General features: G+C 45.1%; 1 protein-coding gene across 1 annotated transcript in view; it reads left to right on the top strand.

Moving 5' to 3' along the window:
- LOC126155851 (pyruvate kinase-like) overlaps positions 1 to 23,829 on the top strand; it is a 125,869-nt gene that overhangs the window by 19,251 nt on the left and 82,789 nt on the right. The window contains exon 2 of the mRNA XM_049916256.1: positions 6,347 to 6,637. Within this exon, the coding sequence (XP_049772213.1) occupies positions 6,347 to 6,637 (291 nt within the window). The remainder of the gene's footprint in view (positions 1 to 6,346; positions 6,638 to 23,829) is intronic.

Genomic DNA, 23,829 nt, shown 5'->3' with positions numbered 1-23,829 from the left:
AGCCAGCTGAAAATAGATCTGAAAATTCACTACATAGTTAACAAGCTAACTCAGTAATACTACTGCTGATACAGTCTCATGTCATCTACTATTTTAAAACTAAAAGATAAAAGAGCGATCATCCTGAAAACATTATTTGCCTCAGGTGATGGCGCAACTAACAAAGTAATCGAACGGTTGACTTTGTTGTACAAGTTCGTTACTGTGTATTCACCTCACAAAACTGAGAAGAGCTTGCTGTAGGATGTGATGTGATATGGGCTGAAATGACGGAGAACCTATGTTCAAAAGAGAAAATTTTTGCAGTTGTGTTGTGAAAGTGTGCAGCTGTGGCTGTGATGTGTTTACACTGAGGCGTTGTTGTTGGTGCAACGCGGTGTGGCCTTTGGAAACTTACGCCACGTGCCCTTGTTTATATCACTGCACACAGAGCGATTCGTTATGCAGGCACTGAGCACACATACGTTCAGAAAAACGATCATGACAGCCTTGATAACGCATCCTGCTGTTGTTATAGCTAGGATGGACGGTGGAGGAACTGCGTGAGGAATGTAACTCGAATAAATGCTGCTGCTGATTTGTTGCTAGTACTTTGTCCTCAAATGGACGTCGAGGTTTCAATCTCGAGTCCATTGACGAAGATGAACTTGATGAGTTCCGATGAACTTACTCTTGCGCGAAAGTGAATGCCGTCTTACGAAAGGTGCGCTTTCATCAAAATATTGCTGTGCTGCGTCTGACATATACATGTGACATATTGATAACATTTCTTCGAAAGCAGAATTTGTTAATTTCAGAGCCTATGCACAATCTTATTTATCATGTGCCTACATAACTATTACATTATGCACTAGCGAATCGGCGTAGGATTGTTTATAACTTTTATTTGTACAAAAAAACGTCACTTTCGGGTCAGTTCTTTGAGATCAGCTGTCCGTCTAGCATAAGGCTGATGCTACTTCTTGCGACAGTGAAAAAATACGAGCCTCTCTGCTACGACAAGGATTTGCTGCTCGTAATGCTCGGAGAGCAATATATGGACTTCTGACAGTTCTGAACACACAGGCTTACTTAGAGGACGAACTCTTGTAGAAGACACATTACTTGGTGGTTAGCAGATGGTTATGCTTTTCACCTGGAAGTGGAACTGCAGACATCTGTAATGTGAGTCCCTGTATTCATTGTAATGAAATGGTGAGAACGGTGGTGGTGGATGCTATTTTGGCTTGATCAGTTGCTGTAGTTCTATAATTTCCGTTTGCTGCCTTTATTATTGTTATTGTTGTGCCTGTTGTTGCAACGGAAGTTGCAGCTGTTGCTCTTGTTGTTCTCACTGCGCTTGGTGATGCATTTGAAATGGCAGTTGTGTTGCCACAATTTCATCAATTCTTGATCCACTATAACTGGTCTTCATCTGTTTGTTTTTCAAGTGATTTTGTGACGCCTTCATCTGACATTTTCTTTATTTGACGTATGTACAATTTCGGCCGAAATTCTTACGATCCTATCGCTACCACGCGCTGAAGATGGAAAAGATGAACCTGTTGGTCATGTAATACATCCCACACAAAGCTATGTCCGACACCAAAGATGTGTGCAATACATCATGTAATTGTAGATGGAGTATCTTCAACATGTCCCAAACTCGCGTCTTCCAATTCGGCACTTCACACTGTTCGATTCCGACCTGTATCATGCATACTTCCACGGACAGTACCTGCCGCACGTAGCAGGTGATGTAGACATCTGATCATTTGGTGTTGTGGAACCCGTTGGCTGGGAAAGTGCTGTCGATACTCTGTCAACATAGCTCGTCCATTCCCATTCACAGACCCTTATACCAGATGCATATCAGGCATTTCAGCACACGTAAACCGCTCCATGTTCACTGTTGTCACAAAGCGGCAACGATCGAAACTGAATCGGTGTGTTTACAAGGAAGTCACCGTTGTTGTTGTAGGGCGGCGATGGTGCAAAAGAATATGTGTTTTCCCAAACAGACCTCAGAGCCAACCATCCGTACGCAGTGCACTTCTGAATGTCAGTACCCATACCCAGTCAGCGACACCAGCACATCAGTTAACGTCAGCACCACTAACAAAATGTTGCCTCACATAACAAGCTGACGTCAGAGACCAAATCTTCCTCATAGAAATATACACTCCTGGAAATGGAAAAAAGAACACATTGACACCGGTGTGTCAGACCCACCATACTTGCTCCGGACACTGCGAGAGGGCTGTACAAGCAATGATCACACGCAAGGCACAGCGGACACACCAGGAACCGCGGTGTTGGCCGTCGAATGGCGCTAGCTGCGCAGCATTTGTGCACCGCCGCCGTCAGTGTCAGCCAGTTTGCCGTGGCATACGGAGCTCCATCGCAGTCTTTAACACTGGTAGCATGCCGCGACAGCGTGGACGTGAACCGTATGTGCAGTTGACGGACTTTGAGCGAGGGCGTATAGTGGGCATGCGGGAGGCCGGGTGGACGTACCGCCGAATTGCTCAACACGTGGGGCGTGAGGTCTCCACAGTACATCGATGTTGTCGCCAGTGGTCGGCGGAAGGTGCACGTGCCCGTCGACCTGGGACCGGACCGCAGCGACGCACGGATGCACGCCAAGACCGTAGGATCCTACGCAGTGCCGTAGGGGACCGCACCGCCACTTCCCAGCAAATTAGGGACACTGTTGCTCCTGGGGTATCGGCGAGGACCATTCGCAACCGTCTCCATGAAGCTGGGCTACGGTCCCGCACACCGTTAGGCCGTCTTCCGCTCACGCCCCAACATCGTGCAGCCCGCCTCCAGTGGTGTCGCGACAGGCGTGAATGGAGGGACGAATGGAGACGTGTCGTCTTCAGCGATGAGAGTCGCTTCTGCCTTGGTGCCAATGATGGTCGTATGCGTGTTTGGCGCCGTGCAGGTGAGCGCCACAATCAGGACTGCATACGACGGAGGCACACAGGGCCAACACCCGGCATCATGGTGTGGGGAGCGATCTCCTACACTGGCCGTACACCACTGGTGATCGTCGAGGGGACACTGAATAGTGCACGGTACATCCAAACCGTCATCGAACCCATCGTTCTACCATTCCTAGACCGGCAAGGGAACTTGCTGTTCCAACAGGACAATGCACGTCCGCATGTATCCCGTGCCACCCAACGTGCTCTAGAAGGTGTAAGTCAACTACCCTGGCCAGCAAGATCTCCGGATCTGTCCCCCATTGAGCATGTTTGGGACTGGATGAAGCGTCGTCTCACGCGGTCTGCACGTCCAGCACGAACGCTGGTCCTACTGAGGCGCCAGGTGGAAATGGCATGGCAAGCCGTTCCACAGGACTACATCCAGCATCTCTACGATCGTCTCCATGGGAGAATAGCAGCCTGCATTGCTGCGAAAGGTGGATATACACTGTACTAGTGCCGATATTGTGCATGCTCTGTTGCCTGTGTCTATGTGCCTGTGGTTCTGTCAGTGTGATCATGTGATGTATCTGACCCCAGGAATGTGTCAATAAAGTTTCCCCTTCCTGGGACAATGAATTCATGGTGTTCTTATTTCAATTTCCAGGAGTGTATTTGTTTTGATGTTCGCTACCGCCTGTATTAATTTGGAACGAATAGTTTGGGTACACCCTGTGTATTACCGTTAGGGACTTCAGCTGGTGTGGGAGTAGTGTTGGACTCGTGTTGGGAACGGGCTTGCCGGCCGTTGTGACAGAGCGGTTCTAGGCGCTTCAGTCTGGAACCGCGCGACCGCTACGGTCGCAGGTTCGAATCCTGCCTCGGGCATGGATGTTTGTGATGCCCTTAGGTAACTTAGGTTTAAGTAGTTCTAAGTTCTTGGGGACTGATGACCTCAAATGTTAAGTCCCATAGTGCTCAGAGGCATTTGAACCATTTGGGAACGGGCTTGTCGGTGTGAGGTGTTATGTTGGGGACGGGTAAGTGATCAGTTCTAATATGATCAAGGACCTCTACAGTGTTTCACACGAGGAGTTTACGTGATGCTAGGACACCATCAAGCGTGAAACAGACAATTACTTTTTTTTCGAGAAAGATTTCCTAGCAGTTACGCTTTCTTTCTGTTTATGGTCTTAGGAAAACCTACTTCTGGATTACCATACTACACTGTTAGCCATTAGAATTGCATCACCATAAAGGCAGCATCCAATTAACTTAAAATTGGCATTATATAGATAGAAAACAACAGCGGACCTACCACAGTTTCCTGGGGCACTCCAGATGATACCCTCTCCTCCGATGAACACTCACCATCGAGGACAACGTACTGGTCACGAGCCCAGGAGAGGAGCTGCAGGCGATGTCTGCTGTTAGCAAAGGCACTCACGTCGGTCGTCTGCTGCCACAGCCCATTAACGCCAAATGTCGCCGCACTGTCCTAACGGCAACATTCGTTGTACGTCCCACATTCATTTCTGCGGTTATTGCAAGGAATGTTGCTGTCTGTTAGCATTGACAATTCTATGCAAACGCAGGTGCTCCCGGTCGTTAAGTGAAGGCCGTCGGCCACCGCGTTGTCTGTGGTGAGAGGTAATGCGTGAAATTTGGTACTCCCTGCACACTCTTGACACTGTGGGTCTCGGAATATTGCATTACCTTACGATTTCCGAAATGGAATGTCCCATGTGCCTAGCTCCAATTACCATTCCGTGTTCAAAGTCAGTTAATTCCCGTCGTGCGGCCGTAATCATGTCAGAAATCTTTTCACATGAATCAGCTGACAAGGAGACGGCACGACCGTGGGGTCGGGGATTTGTCCGAAATTTTGTGTGGTGAAAGAAGACCCCTAACACCTCACGTGGTTAAAACATTAGGACGCACTACTCGGAAAATCCCGAGAAAAATCGATCCAAAGTTTCTTAGGTGCCGTATAAGTATAAAATGTTAGTCCATTCCCGAGCCACCGTTTGGCCTACATGGTTAACGCTCGGACCGTTACGCCAGAGGTCTCGGGTTCGATTCCTTCTCTCGTACTTTTTTTTTCTTCTGTTGCTTGCAAAATTGCAGCGCATTGTTACAGGAGAATCGTGAAATTAATTCCCGGGAAGATTGTATGAAAATTCATTCTATAATTCACCATCAATTATCGTCACCAATATTCCGAGACTTGCTTCAATAATCCTGGTTTGCCTCAAATTTATCAGAAACTCAAAACATTTTCGTAAATGTTAATGGGGCATGGTTTTGTACAGATTTATTGCAAACGCCCTGTGATTGTAAAAAAATCCGTTTTTATATGTTGCGCAAGATGTCGCAAAAATTATTGCTTTGTTTGTTTTTACGATAATTACCACTGCGGTTCTTGTTTATAATTTTTATATGTATAAAAATTGAATGTTTCCCAATCGACTTTTTTATTCTGATTAAAATACTAATGTTTTTTCCTCATATACTTTACAATGAGAAATGGAAAACACACCGCCATGAATTGTGTTGTTGGACAAAAAGAAAATAATTTTTATTCAATAATGTAACTAATTTGTTAAAGATAATGTAGGTTTGGGAAACTTTCTGAATAATTGGTGGAATAACAAAAGTAAATGAAACAGAAGAAAAAAGAAGTGCCGGAGGAGGAATCGAACGCGAGACCTCTGGCGTAAGAGTACGAGCCCTAAACATTTTTTTTTTTAATCTCATTTTGTTCGCTTTTGTTCGTCGCAAGTGCTCGGGGCGGACGTCGTAAGACACCCTTTTAAGTTCGTTGTTGATCGATTAACTCGGTTTTTTTTATTACAGAGGGCAGCTACCCCTCTGACCGAACACGCTGAGCTACCGTGCCACCAATGCTTTTGTTCGTAGCATCTGCTCGGGGCGGATGTCGAAAGACATCCGTTCAAATTGATCGTTGGTTCCTTGACTCAGTTTTTCTTATTACAGAGAGCACGCAGCCCTCTGACCGAACAAGCTGAGCTACCGTGCCGGCGAAATCAGGCAACATTTAGAACACACGGTGGCTCGGCAATGCACTAACATTTTGTACTCATATGACACCTAAGAAACTTTGGATCGATTATTCCAGGGTTTTTCCGAGTAGTGCGTCCTAATATTTTAACCACGTGGGGTGTTAGGGGTCCACTTTCACCACACAAAATTTCGGATAAATCCCCGACCCCGCGGTCGTGCTTTCTTCTTGTGAGTACAAATAACAGCTCCGCCAGTGCGCTGCCCTTTCATACCTTGTACACGCTCAACTACCGCCGTCTGTATACGTGCATATCACTACGTCACGACTTCTGTCGCCTCAGTGTATCTCATGACAGCTGTTGTATCTCGGGACACGCCGTGCGGTGTGTGACAGATGGGCAATGGGCGCGCAGGTGGGGTACAACTACGTGCTGTGCCGCGTCGAGATGGGCGGTGTGCTGGGCCCAGGTCGGCCCATCTCGCTGCCCGACGCAACGATGGCGGCGGTGGCGGAGGTGGAGGGCGAAGAGGGCAGCCTGTCGGAGGTGGACCGCGCCGCGCTGCAGGTGGCGGTCCAGCTGGGCGTCCACATCGTGTTCGTGTCGCGCGCGCGCTGCGCCAGCGACGTGCAGGAGGTGCGCAAGGCGCTACTGCCCGCGCGCCCCACGCACATCTTCGTATTCGCCAAGATAGAGGACCGCCAGGTGCGCACCAGCTACACTACTGCAGCTAGTCTACTGAACTCCAATTCAAACGCCTGCGAACGAGCGGCACCTCTGTTGTAAACGCTAGGCGAGTGCAAGCAAACAGCATTCGGCCATATTGAGGTAGCATTCGCAGATGCTCGCTCGTGTTCCACTGGCTGTCGGTCATTCAGTGAACCATCAAAGGAAGATCGCGTGCTCCCTGCTTGTGGACTCACAGCACACGGAGCATTCATCTTCTGTTTTGCACATGAACCACTATTGTTACTGAATGTGAGTGGTTAGTAGAGAATGTAATGTTGCTAATAGAAGGCCGCGCGGAGTGGCCGCGCGGTTACAGGCGCCATGCCACGAATTGCGCGGCCCCTCCCGCCGGAGGTTCGACTCCTCCCTCGGGCATGGGTGTGTGTGTTGTCCGTAGCGTAAGTTAGTTTCAGTAGTGAGTAACTCTAGGGACAGATTACCTCAGCAGGTTTGTCACTTAGGAATTCACACACATTTGAACATTTTTTTGCTAGTAGAAGTTTACAGGGTGTTACAAAAAGGTACGGCCAAACTTTCAGGAAACATTCCTCACACACAAATAAAGAAAAGATGTTATGTGGACATGTGTCCGGAAACGCTTAATTTCCGTGTTAGAGCTCATTTTAGTTTCGTCAGTATGCACTGTACTTCCTCGATTCACCGCCATGATTTCATACGGGATACTCTACCTGTGCTGCTAGAACATGTGCCTTTACAAGTACGACACAACATGTGGTTCCTGCACGATGAAGCTCCTGCACATTTCAGTCGAAGTGTTCGTACGCTTCTCAACAACAGATTCGGTGACCGATGGATTGGTAGAGACGGACCAATTCCATGGCCTCCACGCTCTCCTGACGTCAACCCTCTTGACTTTCATTTATGGGGGCATTTGAAAGCTCTTGTCTACGTAACCCCGGTACCAAATGTAGAGACTCTTCGTGCTCGTATTGTGGACGGCTGTGATACAATACGCCATTCTCCAGGGCTGCACCAGCGCATTAGGTATTCCATGCGACGGAGGGTGGATGAATGTATCCTCGCTAACGGAGGACATTTTGAACATTTCCTGTAACAAAGTGTTTGAAGTCACGCTGGTACGTTCTGCTGCTGTGTGTTTCCATTCCATGATTAATGTGATTTGAAGAGAAGTAATAAAATGAGCTCTAACATGGAAAGTAAGCGTTTCCGGACACATGTCCATATCTTGTAAAGTGGCTGAAATGGACCTGCATTCAGTGATTTCACCAGTTCTCGTCGGCATTGAAACCAGTTGTCATCGACTCGTCTCTTCTCCCTGTCTGTTAGGCTCTTTTTCTGACTACTGGCCTTACACTCTGTTACTTGTTTGCGAGCGGTTCACCATTCCTTGTAGACGCTTTGGACAGTCGATGTTGATGCACCGACAATTTGGGCAACTTTCACTATGTGTCATGGGCACATAAAAAACAGGAGCCACTTTCTGTCATCCATCAGATTTCCAGGTCAACTCAGCTTTGTATTGTATTGTATTGTACGGAACTGGGGATCTAGAAACGACGGAGAGGCTTCGTCCCCGCCGCAGCCCTCAGTGGTACACAATCCCATAACAGGCTACAGCAGTCCACTTACCCCACTGCTGTGCCACACCGAATCTAAGGTTATTGTGCGGTTTGGTCCCCAGTGGACTCCCCCCCCCCCCCCCCGTCACCCTCACCCCGCCGGGAACATCTCACACCAGACGAGCGTAACCCCAATCTAATCTTTTCGTGATAGAGCAATTTTGTGTTTGCGCAGCAATCGCCTACATAGTGTAATTGAGGCGGCATAAGGGGAACCAGCCCACAGTCGCCGAGGCAGATGGAAAATCGCCTAAAAACCATCCACAGACTGGCCAGCACACCGGACCTCCACACTAATTCGCCGGGGGGGGAATTCGCGCCGAGGGCCGGCAAGCCTCCCCTCCCTCCCCCCTCCCCCTCTCCACCCCCTCCCCCCTGGAAAGCAGTGCTTTAGACTACACAGCTAACTGGGTGGGCAACAACCCATCTTACTGGGTAGGGGTTGTTTTGGGGGAGGAGACCAGACAGCGAGGTCATCGGTCTCATCGGATTAGGGAAGGATGGGGAAGGAAGTTGGCCGTGGCTTTTGAAAGGAACCATCCTGGCATTTGTCTGGAGAGATTTAGGGAAATCACGGGAAACCTAAATCAGGATGGCCGGACGCGGGATTGAACCGTCGTCCTCCCGAATGCGAGTCCAATGTGCTAACCACTGCGCCACCTCGCTCAGTCCATCTTACTGAGCTGATTCCTTAAAACCGATTGGTACACACTGTGGTCAATACAACGCCGTAGAAACAAATCTTGGAAATTAATATGCAAATCGCACCACGCTAGGCACCAAATGTACACTGACTGACATTTGCTAAGAACAACCGCCAGTTTCTATGGAACAACCAACAACTGCTATGGCACACCTGACAAATGATAGTAAAATTAAATGATGAGGGTGAGACGTGTTAACTGCAGTGAAGCCTGTGCACGAACGTTCTCTATGCATTCGACAATTCATGCAGTACAGTGTCTGATGAAGGTTGTTGTGGAACCGATTAGTGTGACATACGGTGTGGTACGGTAACAAGTTTGCAATACATCATTTGAGTGCTTACGATCTTAGACGAGAAGCTGGACGCCTCGAAGATGGTCAAAGTATCACTTCGGTGGCCACATTAAAGGGTGTGTCCAAAATTGTCATCTTACGATTAGAGAAGGTCGGTGGAAATGCCATGTGAAAGACGGACCACCACAATGCAAGAGAATCGATACGTAGACCCAATGACGAAAAGGAACAAACATCTCACTCCTATCCAGATCGTTGGCAGGACCATTATATGGCGAAAAAATCAGGTTGGTTTGCAGGTTCGGAACCCCGTAAATGCTTCCCACTTCAGCCACGCCGTTGTCAAGAAAAGAGTTCGTTGGCGTAGGCAGCACTTTGGTTGGGATCCTGCAACACCTCCAAAATGATGTTCATCTACGAATCCCGTTTCACTGTGGCCACCAGCTAGTGTGGAGGGGAACACGTTACACACCACAGTATTCTCATGAACGTCATCGGCAAGGCCTAGGTGTTATGTTGTGGGCGTTTATTATGCACAGTGGTAGAAGACTACTGCATATCTTTGCATGGGATACTGTTGCAGCACAACGGTATTGCAGGGAGATGATTCTGGACCATGTCCGCCTGTTTAGGGGTGCGGTAGGTCCCCAATTTTTTTTTTCTGGAGGAAGCGTCCTGTCCACTCTCACAGGACCTCTGAGCAGTGGACACACTGAAACAGAAGTTAGGAATACTGGTCTGTAACTTTGCGGGTCCGTTCTTTTACCTTTCTTGTATACTGGAGTCACCTGCGCTTTTGTACACATACTTCGGGAGCTCAAATGGGGATCTCTGGAGGGAAGGCGATGTTTTTTTTTATGAAACACTATTGAGAAAATTTAGAGAAGCTGAATGCCGAGCGATTCTACTGCCACCAACATACACCGCGCGTAAAGGCCACGAAGACAAGATACGAGAAATTAGGGCTCATACGGAGGCGTACAGACAATCGTTTTTGCCTCGCTCTATTTGCGAGTAGAACAGGAGGGGAAATGACAAGTAGTGGTACAGGGTACCCTCTGCCACGCACCGTATGATGACTTGCAGAGTATCTATGTAGATATAAATGTAGAACTGAAGATCCTGAACGTACGGAATGGCCTGTATATTCCTCAGACCTAAAACCTATAGAGCATGCCTGGGATGCTTTTGGCAGACATGTTACCCACCGAATATCCCCTTCTCGAACCGTGCAAGAACTGAAAACCGCTTTGAGAGGGGAATGGGACAATATCCCCCAAGGACTTCTCAACAGTTTGGTAGCCAGCATGAATAACAGGTGCAAAATGTGCATCAGTGCCCGCGGAGAGCATATACCCTACTGAGAGTCGGCCTTTATGCTGGGAGTATGACAGGGGTCAAACATGGACGCTATTCCTGTTTGTTATCCTGTTTTCCTATGTGGCGAAATTTTCATCATAAATATACCGCATGTAGTACATTTCATGTCGTACTTCACTGCCTGTGATTATTGAGGTCCAACAGGGTCCTTTTCCTTTGCAATTGTCAAGCAGAGTAGTAAAACGAATTAACTGAAGGATTAAAAATGGAAGCATTTAAATTTATTACAATATAATCAATACAAATACAAAACACAGGACTGATTTGATTGGGCGCAGACACTACTAAGTAACGCTGAGAAAGTTGGAGGCTGAGGTGAATGAATTATCTCATCTTACAGTCAACGGAATCAGTTTTGCATGAAATTATGTGCGACAGATGGGAAGTCGGCACGATGCATTAGTCTCACCTCGTTGTTTGGCGTCTGTTTAACGGCCGACTGCTTTCATCTGCTGCAGCTTAGGGCGGCTTAACTCATTCCTTCTTCCATGGTGGCTGACGTAATCCCTTAGGTGGCCGACGTAGTGTTCCTGTGCTTGCAATTGCGGTAGTTACTGTCATCGGTGACCATCTTGCGAAGGCGGTATTTATGTAACGTTCAGAGGCTAAGATCAGACGAGGAGATCTAGTGAGTATGTTACAGAGTGACGATAAACTTCGGAATGAATGCAGGGATCTGACTCGAAATCTGAGGACTATGAGTCGACAACATGTTGTCATGCCCCCAGAAGGCAAACTCACTGATTTTCCGATACCTCTGACAGCCTGCTCACCGTCTCTTCAATGTCTCTTCACTGCCTTCTCCACCACTCTTTGACTGGCCAGTTTTTTACTTGATTGACTAGCTACTGACTCTCTGCTCTGTTAGCTCTCTGTTCATATTTCTCACTGACTGACCGATTGATCCTCTGCCTGACTGACTATCCAATGACCGACCTATCATCGAATTGCCCAGTCACATCTCTCATTCACTGCTCAGTTTCTCTTGGCTACTTCCACTTGTCATTTTCGTCCATGGCCTCCCTCAATGTGCCTCCAGGTCTCTGAATTTTCTAGTGCCTCATTTCTGCCATTGGTTTGCTCGATTTGCAGTCCACCCAATGACTGATAAACAGCGCATAACCACGCCTCCCAGTTTTCATGCAGGGTGAAAATGTCTGATTGTACGGTGCCTGGCATACAACGTGGGAACTCCCGTCTCGTTCTCAAGCTGTTCCCCGATGTGGCAGTTCGCAATGCTGACTGCAGTCTCCCCAGCGAACTGCACATTGCTAGAATTTGACGTGGGACACTGGTGCAATAGGAGGCGAACAGGAACTGTAAACTACCTATCATCCCCCTTGCTGGGCAAATATTAGGGATGAGAATTTCTTCCAACACCAGGATCTAACTGGCTTTCTCGAAGTCAAGTGCCATCGCACAAACGTACGTTCGTGACCTCAACTGCAGTTGCGGCCAGCTGATCCAGTGAATCACCGCTATTCGATTTGCAAGGAGTCCAACGGGAGTCTTCACACGGGAGCCGCTTGCCACCCGTTGTGTGGCAGTGTCCAATGCTGGGGCAGTAATTTGAGATATCGAGCCAACACACTGTCAGATTCACTAGTACCCGAGAGCCCTTATAGACTCCTTGAGAGACAATAGGACATTCACCCAATCAACACGGATAATGAGTGATGGCCGAACAATGACAGCAACAATGTGCAGTTAGAGGTTCGAAATGGTTCAAATGGCTCTGAGTACTATGGGACTCAACATCTGAGGTCATCAGTTCCCTAGAACTTAGAACTGCTTAAATCTAACTAACCTAAGGACATCACACACATCCATGCCCGAGGCAGCATTCGAACCTGCGACCGTAGCAGTCGCGCGGTTCCGGACTGAAGCGCCTAGAACCGCTTGGCCACCACGGCCGGCGCAGTTAGAGGTAAGATGTAACTGTCCTCGGCGGCGAATCATCACAGACGTTGAGAGAAATTTCGTCACTACAGTACTGTGGGTAAACGCTGAGAGAAGACTCACTTGAGGTGTCGATACCTGCAAATGTCCGAGGTGCTGTTGCTGAAGCGACCAAGCTCTTGAGCAGGCACCACAGCCTTTACCCCTAAAGTTGTCTGTTCTCTATCCTCGATCTTCTTCACGAGAAATACTGTTCTCCTGAATTTGGTAAAGGCTTGGTCCAGCGAGATATTCTTTCAGACATTGAATGTCCAGTCGGCCGCTGTGGCCGAGCGGTTCTAGGCGCTTTAGTCCGGAACCGTGCTGCTGGTATGGTCGCAGGTTCGAATCCTGCCTCGGACATGGATGTGTGTGATGTCCTTAGGTTAGTTAGGTTTAAGTAGTTCTAAGTTCTAGGGGACTGATGACCTCAGATGTTAAGTCCCATAGTGCTCAGAGCCATTTGAACCATTTTTTTGTCCGTTGCTAACGTATTTTGTCAGTCCACTCTCCTGTAGATCTGAAACACAGAAACCAAATCACATGAGAAAGTCAGAAGAACGTGTTATTCTGGGAACAGCTTTGGTCACCTGGTGCCATTGTGGGCCCTGCAGCCTAGCACCCAAGTTGCAGAAGAGCCGATTCCGTGACGTCCTTTATTTGTCTTAGAACTCATCAGTCGATCGACTAAGCCAGTGCCGGAGGTAAGGTATACCGGCTACCTGTTGAAGTTTCACTGTGGGAAAATCCCGAGGTAGGTGCAAGCGAGTTTGAGAGCTCTATTTTACATCCATTGTAGGCGACCGCTATGTGTATCGGCCGCGTTTCCCCTGACAACAACTGCGTATTCCAGAATTAGGCGCAGCAGCATCATGAACAGAATATACCAAGGTATTATGGGTGTGTCCCTTAGAACAATTTATACACGACTGTGCTTAAACTGACACACAATATTTTTAGCGCAACGCAATCTGACTTTCAAAAATCCCTACAAAGGAATGGCCCTGACTAACATTAACCTATACCTTTCACAAATCACTTACCTCACCAAAAATCTTCGTTACTCGAACTACTGCAGTACAGCGAGCGCCACTACTGCCAGCTAAATAAAAGATTCAAACTACGGAAGGCACTAACTACTGATAGGGATAGTTAGCAATTGAAAGATGTTAATAGAGAACAAACAATGTATTTACCTTAATAGTGTTGAAAAATCATAATATACACTCCTGGAAATGGAAAAAAGAACACATTGACACCGGTGTGTCAGACCCACCATACTTGCTCCGGACACTGCGAGAGGGCTGTACAAGCAATGATCACACGCACGGCACAGCGGACACACCAGGAACCGCGGTGTTGGCCGTCGAATGGCGCTAGCTGCGCAGCATTTGTGCACCGCCGCCGTCAGTGTCAGCCAGTTTGCCGTGGCATACGGAGCTCCATCGCAGTCTTTAACACTGGTAGCATGCCGCGACAGCATGGACGTGAACCGTATGTGCAGTTGACGGACTTTGAGCGAGGGCGTATAGTGGGCATGCGGGAGGCCGGGTGGACGTACCGCCGAATTGCTCAACACGTGGGGCGTGAGGTCTCCACAGTACATCCATGTTGTCGCCAGTGGTGGGCGGAAGGTGCACGTGCCCGTCGACCTGGGACCGGACCGCAGCGACGCACGGATGCACGCCAAGACCGTAGGATCCTACGCAGTGCCGTAGGGGACCGCACCGCCACTTCCCAGCAAATTAGGGACACTGTTGCTCCTGGGGTATCGGCGAGGACCATTCGCAACCGTCTCCATGAAGCTGGGCTACGGTCCCGCACACCGTTAGGCCGTCTTCCGCTCACGCCCCAACATCGTGCAGCCCGCCTCCAGTGGTGTCGCGACAGGCGTGAATGGAGGGACGAAAGGAGACGTGTCGTCTTCAGCGATGAGAGTCGCGTCTGCCTTGGTGCCAATGATGGTCGTATGCGTGTTTGGCGCCGTGCAGGTGAGCGCCACAATCAGGACTGCATACGACCGAGGCACACAGGGCCAACACCCGGCATCATGGTGTGGGAAGCGTTCTCCTACACTGGCCGTACACCACTGGTGATCGTCGAGGGGACACTGAATAGTGCACGGTACATCCAAACCGTCATCGAACCCATCGTTCTACCATTCCTAGACCGGCAAGGGAACTTGCTGTTCCAACAGGACAATGCACGTCCGCATGTATCCCGTGCCACCCAACGTGCTCTAGAAGGTGTAAGTCAACTACCCTGGCCAGCAAGATCTCCGGATCTGTCCCCCATTGAGCATGTTTGGGACTGGATGAAGCATCGTCTCACGCGGTCTGCACGTCCAGCACGAACGCTGGTCCAACTGAGGCGCCAGGTGGAAATGGCATGGCAAGCCGTTCCACAGGACTACATCCAGCATCTCTACGATCGTCTCCATGGGAGAATAGCAGCCTGCATTGCTGCGAAAGGTGGATATACACTGTACTAGTGCCGACATTGTGCATGCTCTGTTGCCTGTGTCTATGTGCCTGTGGTTCTGTCAGTGTGATCATGTGATGTATCTGACCCCAGGAATGTGTCAATAAAGTTTCCCCTTCCTGGACAATGAATTCACGGTGTTCTTATTTCAATTTCCAGGAGTGTACATAGCAGTTCATAATATCCATTCTGTACACAAAAATCCGCCATCTCATTTCCCATATCCACCACTGCTGGCGGCTCACCTCCAACTGCGCAACGCTACGCGCTGTTCACATCCAGCTGCCGCTGCCCAACACTACAATGGCAGACAACAATGCAAACTAGCCACAGACTGCACACAGCACAGCCAGTGATTTTCATATAGAGCGCTACGTAACGTTGCCAATAAGAAAACATAAACAGCCTACTTACATAAAGAAAACATAAACAGCCTACTTACATAGCCCCCATGCTTCCCAAAAAAAATTTTACAAATTGTTTTGGGCAGTGGACAATAATGATTTGAAAAATTTTTTCATAATTACAATAACAAAGATATCAAATGCACACACTTATTTATACAATGTTGGTCAAAAGCTAAAATTTTCTCACAGTCCATAAAGACAGTGCAGATTGTTCATCACAGTAAATTTTCAGAGTTTTTTTTTTCAAAGTCTGAGCAGTAAATGACAATGCACACGGAAGTAGTGGATTTCCATGCAGTCTTGAAGAAGTAGTGTTGTCCTTCCAACTGAAAGACAGTGCTGACTCTTGACATGCTGACAGGTAATGGGCCACAACAGAGCAAACCCACAGCAGAGTCATTCGACGTTTTGAAGAAGATTGGTAGGTAGGTCATCACAGAGCTGACCCACTGTAGTCCTGGTAGAGATTACGGTATTGGTGGGCCACCAGAGGTGCAGACCCACTGCAGTCCTTATAGAAATAATGATATTGGTGGGTCATCAAAGGTGCAGACGCACTTCAGTCCTTGTAGAGATTATGGTATTGGTGGGCCACCAGAGGTGCAGACCCACTGCAGTCCTTGTAGAAATAATGATATTGGTGGGCCACCAGAGGTGCAGACCCACTGCAGTCCTCGTAGAAAGTGTGGACAGGCCCACTGTAGTCCTGGTAGAGATGCCCAGCAGCCATCTGTTGCGACGGTGCAGGTGCACATTCACCATTGAAGAGTCTTGCGGATAATATAGCAAGTCCATAACCACCACTTGTGCACTCACAAAGTTTTTGGCATTGTCCTTAGAACCAGCAATGCTGTTATCTAGTCCCTTGCTGAATTATTAACACACGTGCAAACACTAACAGTCCCTGCTTCTCACATATTGTTCATATACTATGACCAACAGAAAAGTGTGCAGTGAAATGTAACTAACAAGTTAATAATATGATGAACTGGTATCAGTTACAATTTTATAACATAAGAATACAATTACAAAGGTACAAAATACATCATTAAAGAACATAACAATACAGATAACATTTGTAGTACAGGCTTTACAAAAGAATAGAAATAACGTATACATCAGTGTTACAGGAATTATGACATGAGTACATACATAAAAGATCAGAATAACTTGCGAAACATCAACTTCACACATGAGCATTAAAACAAAACAGAATAAATAATGTCTAAGCATATTTACAAGGTAAATAACATATTATTAATGCCAATTATATTTGAGGATAACAGTATTCCTCATCATAGTGAATGTAGCTTAGTATTAGAAGAAGAAAAAATTCTATGGAACTACATAGAGACAGAAAGAAAACAAATACACAAGGCTACACAAACACATAGTGGGGTAACACAAAAGGAAAGGACAGGGTTTGTTTTCAGTGTAACATTTGGTACTGTAGTCCAACCCAAAACTTCATTCCATAGTTCTTTCGTCTTATTTCAACCTTTGCTTCCACCAAAAAAATTCTATCCAAGCATGCTTTCTGTATTTATTTAACATATTTCTTACCTCATTATTTATTTCCAAGAAAATCCTACCTATACCTGCTTTCTGTACTTTTTTCGTATAACTTCTCAATGCATTTCTTCCAATTCATCGCAACTCATTCTCTTATATAGTCTACCCCCTCTTAAGCTAACTTAAATCTACTGAGCTCAGATGCTAAACTAAGGGACGAGGCAATGCAGCAGCACAAAACAATTAACATGAACAGCAATGACAAAAAATTCAAATTGGGAAAGTAAGCAACAATATTACAACTAATATAAGGCAATGAGCAGCAAACAGGAAAAATAAATCAGTAGTAAACTGGCTTAGAAGAGCAACACAAAGTCAAATTCAGTAACACTATGCCTGGTAAACAGCAGTAACTTATACCTAAACATGACATAGCTCAAGCAGAAAAAATATTACAGTAAAAACAACAATGCAGAAAAGGGAAATGTCTATTCACATCTTAATGTCTATGTAATTAAAGTGGTGCACCACAAAAACTAATTCTACAAAAAATTACCAAGTACTTGAAAAGAAAATTCCTTATGCAATTCCTGTGAAGGGAAATGTCTTTTTATGCTCCTTCGTTTTTTTGAATAGATCATAAAATTATTTACTGGATCTGTAGGCATAAAATATTTATATTAGTACATCTATTAAATTTTATTTTAACCAATGCTGCTGCAGCTAGAAACTTGATATTAAACAAATGAGCAAATATATATAGCCTATATAGAGCAATGCATGAAACATCATTCACTGGGCAAATGTCGTCTCCAAAGGCAAAAGAATCCCTCAACTAGAAAGACAATAAATGTAAAATGTTTCTCATCATTTCATTAGGCATTTCAGTAAATATTATAAATTAAGAGCTCCACAGTGTTATCATATTTTCAAGTTTGAGGGTGTCGTATTTACGATGCTTTCTACAAAGGAATGTCAATAGCAAGGATAATGGCCTCCCTTTTTTTTCTACCTGTGCCTCTGAAATGCACACCCTAATGGCTTTTTCTCAAGGTGGCTGGCACACCTGGGCGCTCACAACGCATTACGTCATGGTCACTTACCTTTCTTACCGAAATATTTACGACAGCAGTTTCCGCTACAGTGACAGTCTCATATAAAAATTTCACAGGTCGAGAATTTACGTTGCAAATGTGTAGAAACAAAATCCTATGAATATAACAGTGTCCAAAAAATTTTCGCCGGCATTGTGATACATTCACGCATATACACACACATTTCATAACTCTTAAAGTACGTTTCTTGGTTTCCAACATTCTTTTCATAAATCAGAGTCCCTGCCCACTACTCATTATTCCTTACCTTACTACACATATACATATTCATCGACACTCTTCAATATTTCATCATTATAAATATGTAGCATAATCAAATAACTCATATAGCATCAGCTTATTGATCATAAACATACCGCAACAGCATAATACACATAGTCATTGTAATAATAACATCGTAACACCTCAGTCAAATCTCAAAATCATCGTAGCTTCCTCCAATAATTAAAAAAAATTCTCTGCTCATGTCAAAAGTGTCACCTGCCTCAAATGTACTTTAAAAATCGTGATCCCATACCAAATACATCATTCAAAGCTCTCATAATATCACAATGGTTCCGAAAAAATATGAACAGTTCACAAAGTACAGACAAAATACAATTTCGTAAGTGTGAAGTTATCCAACGGTGTAATTGCGTAAACACGTGTCACTGACATAATAAAAAAGTTTGTCTCTCTCAGTTAAATGATCAGATAGCTGTGTAATTATGTGTTAGAGAAATATGGTACCGATGTGTAAAGTTGTGTAAGGAAATACCATATTAGCTAGGGCTCCTTGTGCTTGCCAAACACATGGTACACAAAGTAGGCGTGAACCCCCCTGAGGATTAATGTAATTATACTCTCAGGTGTTACAGATTATAACAATGGAATGAAATGTATTACGGAAAACCTTTGTATCATTGTACTTCAAATATCTTTAAAAATAAATGACTTAAGTACAAAATTAATCACTCAAATGCGTGTCCTGTAGCGCTAAATGTGCGTCTTGCTGTAAGATATCTCTGTGGAAGCGTCGTAGTTATTTTCCTCCGAAAGCTAAGTTCTGCAGAAGTCAATGTACTTACCTCATGATAAACAAAAGTGAAATGCTTTGCGTATAGATATCTTAGTTATTACGCTTATTGTTGTGATGAAGAAATTACTGTGCTGTAACGTATTGTTGTGCTACGGAAAAGGCTGTCTCATTGTAGCTATACCACAAAAGTTACTACTAAAACATGTTTTACTTTCCAGAATAATACAGAAAAACTGTGCAGATATAAAACAGAAACACCGCAAAAGCAACATTGTAAATTGTCACTCATTAGTAGCGTCGTGATAAAATCGTGTAGCTGTCACATAAACTAACCATTGTCTCATCTGGTATCTCACAGAAAGTACCTTAAATCCAGAATGTATTTTCAAGTAAACCAAAATGTTACATTAAAATCTCATTGGCAGTATATGTTCTAAGTATGTAAGCCTGATAGTCGTTACGTAATCGTGCAACTAACAAGCAAGAATGTACACACACAATAACACTGTGTCATCTGTTCACAATAACAATGCATTCGTAATTTCTGTTTAAATAAGTTCTCTTGGTTCTTGACTGGATATTTAACTTCAAACATTGTTGCATGGTAACAGATTCTAAGTCTGACAAAGCACACTACCAATGTAAAGTGAAAAGTTATATGGCAAAGACAAAGTTAAAAGGCAGATTATCTCTCAATAAATGGTTTCACATGTGAAGTGTGGTGTAGCCCTTTGCTCTTCCTAGTACGCAGAGTTTCAACTTCAATGCAATTATCATGTGGTATACGTCGGTAAAGAATACTGGAATTTTTTTCAAGGTTAGCGTCTATGTTATTTTTCTCTGAGCCAGCCGGCGCAGGTGGCTGCCTGCGGTGCGAGTCATTGTCTGCTATCTCTTTGTTGGCGCGCATCATTATTGGGATTAGGAGACCTAACTTCCACAAATTCACGTTGTCGAGAGTGCCCTGCTCTGCTTGAATCCCGCCAGTTCTGATGAAATTCAGGTCTGTTGTTATGATTATATCGTCTGTCATCATGTCGGTAATTCCTGTAGTTTCTTTCTTGTCGGTTAAGTGGTGGAGAATTTCTCCCTGAATTATCACTACACGGTGGACCGTTGCGTCTGAAGTTATTCTGTCTCCCGTGATAATAATTGTACTGGTTGCCAAATTGTCTGTTTCTATGAGTGTCTCTGTGATATTCATTACTACGGAAATGCGATCTCTCTCTGTAACTATTACTCTGCCAGTGGTTGTCATACGGGTGGTGTCTCTTTTGGTCACGATTTACATTGTAAGAATAGAAGTGTCGTGTCCAATTATTGTTTCTGTCGTCACGGAATTGTGACGGATGTGACCTGTAGTGATTGTTTTCCTGTTTTCGCATCCCGCGACTGTCTGTGTCAATTTCTAATTCTTGTAAGAGTCCCTGAAAAGCTTTAATGTCATCTTTGCAACGTCCTGCCAAAATAATATTTCTTAAATGTTCAGGCAATTTCATTAAGCAAATGCGGATGAGTTCTAAAGGGCTGTATGGGTTTGACAGGTACTGATTCTTGTGCAACATGTCTTCAAAATATTTCACAAGACTGGAAAATTCAGATTGTTCGAAATGTTTCATCATTATGATGCTATGCTTTACTTGGTCTTGTGTAGCTTGAGACCAATATGCTGAGAGGAAGGCATGATAAAATTCTCCTTCACTGTGACAATCGTGAATGACCGATCGCATTCTTACGGCTGGTTCATTCTCCAAGTAGCCACATATAAATGCTAACCTGTGCTCCAATGACCAGTTGGGCGGAAAACAATGAGAAAATTGATGAAGCCATGCTTGTGGATGAATGTCGTTGCCAGAATTCTTGAATGTTTTGAATTTACGTGTAGTAATGAACAGCTTATAGTCGAAATCATCGTGTCGGCGAGTCGCATGTCGGTCATTGTTACGTCGTGTCGGCGGTTCCATCTCAAAATTCGGTGCGCCTTGCCAATTTCTTTCATAATTTCCGAAGTGTCCTGTGTTATTATTTTGTGTTTGTTTCGTATTTCTATGTCCCTCTTCCCGTACTGGAGCGCGAGTGTCCTCTAAAATATGTAATTCTTGTATTACCTGCGTCAACTGATCTTGTACTTCCCGGATTTCTCTTTTGTTCTGTGTATTGATTTGATTTTGATTTTGTTTGAATTTTCTAATTTGTTCATACTCTTCGGTGTCAGTGAAGGCTACAGGTCTTGTGTCATTCAGATCATCATCTACCTTTGTAGATAAGTTAGTGACCTGATCCGAAAGTTCGGCTACTTTCTCCGATAGTGAACACATTTCCTCAGTGTGTTTTTCTGAACCAAGTTTCAGAGTGTCCATTTGTGTTGAAATCGAATCTACTTGTCCTTTAAGTTTTCCTGAGTTTTTGCAAGTTGCGTAACCGAATCGGTAGATGCAACTGAGTCAATTTTAGCCCACATGGTCTCATGATTTTCATGAAGAATGGTTTGCAGTTCTTTTATGGCTGCTTCGTGATTCTGTAATGCATTTTCGTGCCGCGAAAAAATAGGTTGAAAATGCTCACAAATTTGTGTTTTTACGTCATTACAGACTTTTTGACATTTCGATTCAATGTTATGTAACTCAGTAGTTAAATCTTCACGTGTTTGTTCAAGCAACATTCACATTTTGACAAGCAGAAAATGTATCTTAACTTATTTGAGAAAACGGTGAGGACGCAAAACCTGAATCTACAGTATTTGCAAAATTGTGTCCTATCATTTCGGATTCCTGAGGCGAGCTGTTGCCGAGCGATCGATCGATAATGCTTCCCTGTTCACTAATTGTTTCACTGCCTACGCCATTGTTTGCCGCCCGTTCCATTTCCCTATGCACAGTTACCAAATTACTATGTTGAACATTAGTTAATTCATTACATGGTGGCGCTAACACACTACTTTCGTCTTCACTGTCATTTCTCAGTTTACTTTGGAGCCTAGTATTACGTTTTTCACATGCCATTGTTGTCACAATATTTCACACAACAACACAGAAAAACACAATTTGAAGAGCAAAAATAGGGGAATACATTAACATAGCACTGAAAATAATATCTAGTTAATTGCAAGCGCAGCTGCGAAATACTTGGTGCAAATCTACATGCATGCCACAACTGTTTTACTGTACAACAATGAAAGACTGCAACTACAAAATAGATTCTCAATACAATTACACACTAGCAATAAACAAAATCTACACTAATTACACAAACTACAAGAAAAAAATCAGAAGATTTCAGTGAGGTATCCTCGGCTAAGGGTCGACATATGAAACGTCCCCTTAGAACAATTTATACACGACTGTGCTTAAACTGACACATAATATTTTTAGCGCAACGCAATCTGACTTTCAAAAATCCCTACAAAAGAATGGCCCTGACTAACATTAACCTATACCTTTCACAAATCATTTACCTCACAAAAAATCTTCGTTACTCGAACTACTGCAATACAGCGAGCGCCACTACTGCCAGCTAAATAAAAGATTCAAACTACGGAAGGCACTAACTACTGATAGGGATAGTTAGCAATTGAAAGATGTTAATAGAGAACAAACAATGTATTTACATTAATAGTGTTGAAAAATCATAATATACGTACATAGCAGTTCATAATAACCATTCTGTACACAAAAATCCGCCATCTCATTTCCCACATCCACCACTGCTGGCGGCTCACCTCCAACTGCGCAACGCTACGCGCTGTTCACATCCAGCTGCCGCTGCCCAACACTACAATGGCAGACAACAATGCAAACTAGCCACAGACTGCACACAGCACAGCTAGTGATTTTCATATAGAGCGCTACGTAACGTTGCCAATAAGAAAACATAAACAGCCTACTTACATAAAGAAAACATAAACAGCCTACTTACAGGATGTCGGACTTAGTAATTGGCAGTGATGACAAAGTCTACCTTCGCTTCCTCCCTCAGTTCAGGAACTTGTTGGTGCTACGTCAGGCACCCATCGGGAGTGACATCAAGGTACTTGCCCACGCTTCCCCAAAGTGTAGCCCCTCACAGGATGCGTATCTGCCTCAAGTCGACAGGGACTGGACATCTTGCTGCAATGAGTGTCTGATTCTTCGCTGCAATGAAGATCGGCCTACATTTTGCTGCTCATGTAGACAAGTCATCGCTGGCAGACTGGAGTCTACGTTGCCTAACATGGACACTCATGCTGTGCGTCTAGGTGCACCTACATCTACACATCTACAAATTACAGTACTTTGAGAGTAGAGGAACTAGGCCGCCGTCACCCCAAGTACCGTTATCCAAGAAGGCGGCAGTGACGTCATGCAAGATGGAGGATTTTGGCAGGAAGTTTAAATTTTGGTGGGAAGATAGGTCCATTGGGCTACCTATACTAACCTAAAACCCCTCCCCTCCCGCAGAAAATGGCAGGAAGTTCAAATTCCATCTGCACAATGCAACAAACCACGGCTACCTCCACTAACATAAAAAAATGGCTGGAAGATAGGTCAATTGCGCTACCTCCACTAACCTAAGTCATCCGACCGCCACCTCTTCCTAGGAAATGGCGGGAAGAGGACTTGGCCTGTGCTGGACATAAGTTTTTATTGAGCATTCAGTCTAACAATCTGAGGCAGTACAGCCATCCAGTGTCTCCACCATGAGGTCTGGAGTCCAGCTGACCTAGTACAAAGAACTGCCA

Source organism: Schistocerca cancellata, chromosome 2 (genome assembly GCF_023864275.1).
Source record: "Schistocerca cancellata isolate TAMUIC-IGC-003103 chromosome 2, iqSchCanc2.1, whole genome shotgun sequence".
NCBI lineage: Eukaryota > Metazoa > Arthropoda > Insecta > Orthoptera > Acrididae > Schistocerca > Schistocerca cancellata.
This window is presented reverse-complemented; position numbering and strand designations above follow the sequence as displayed.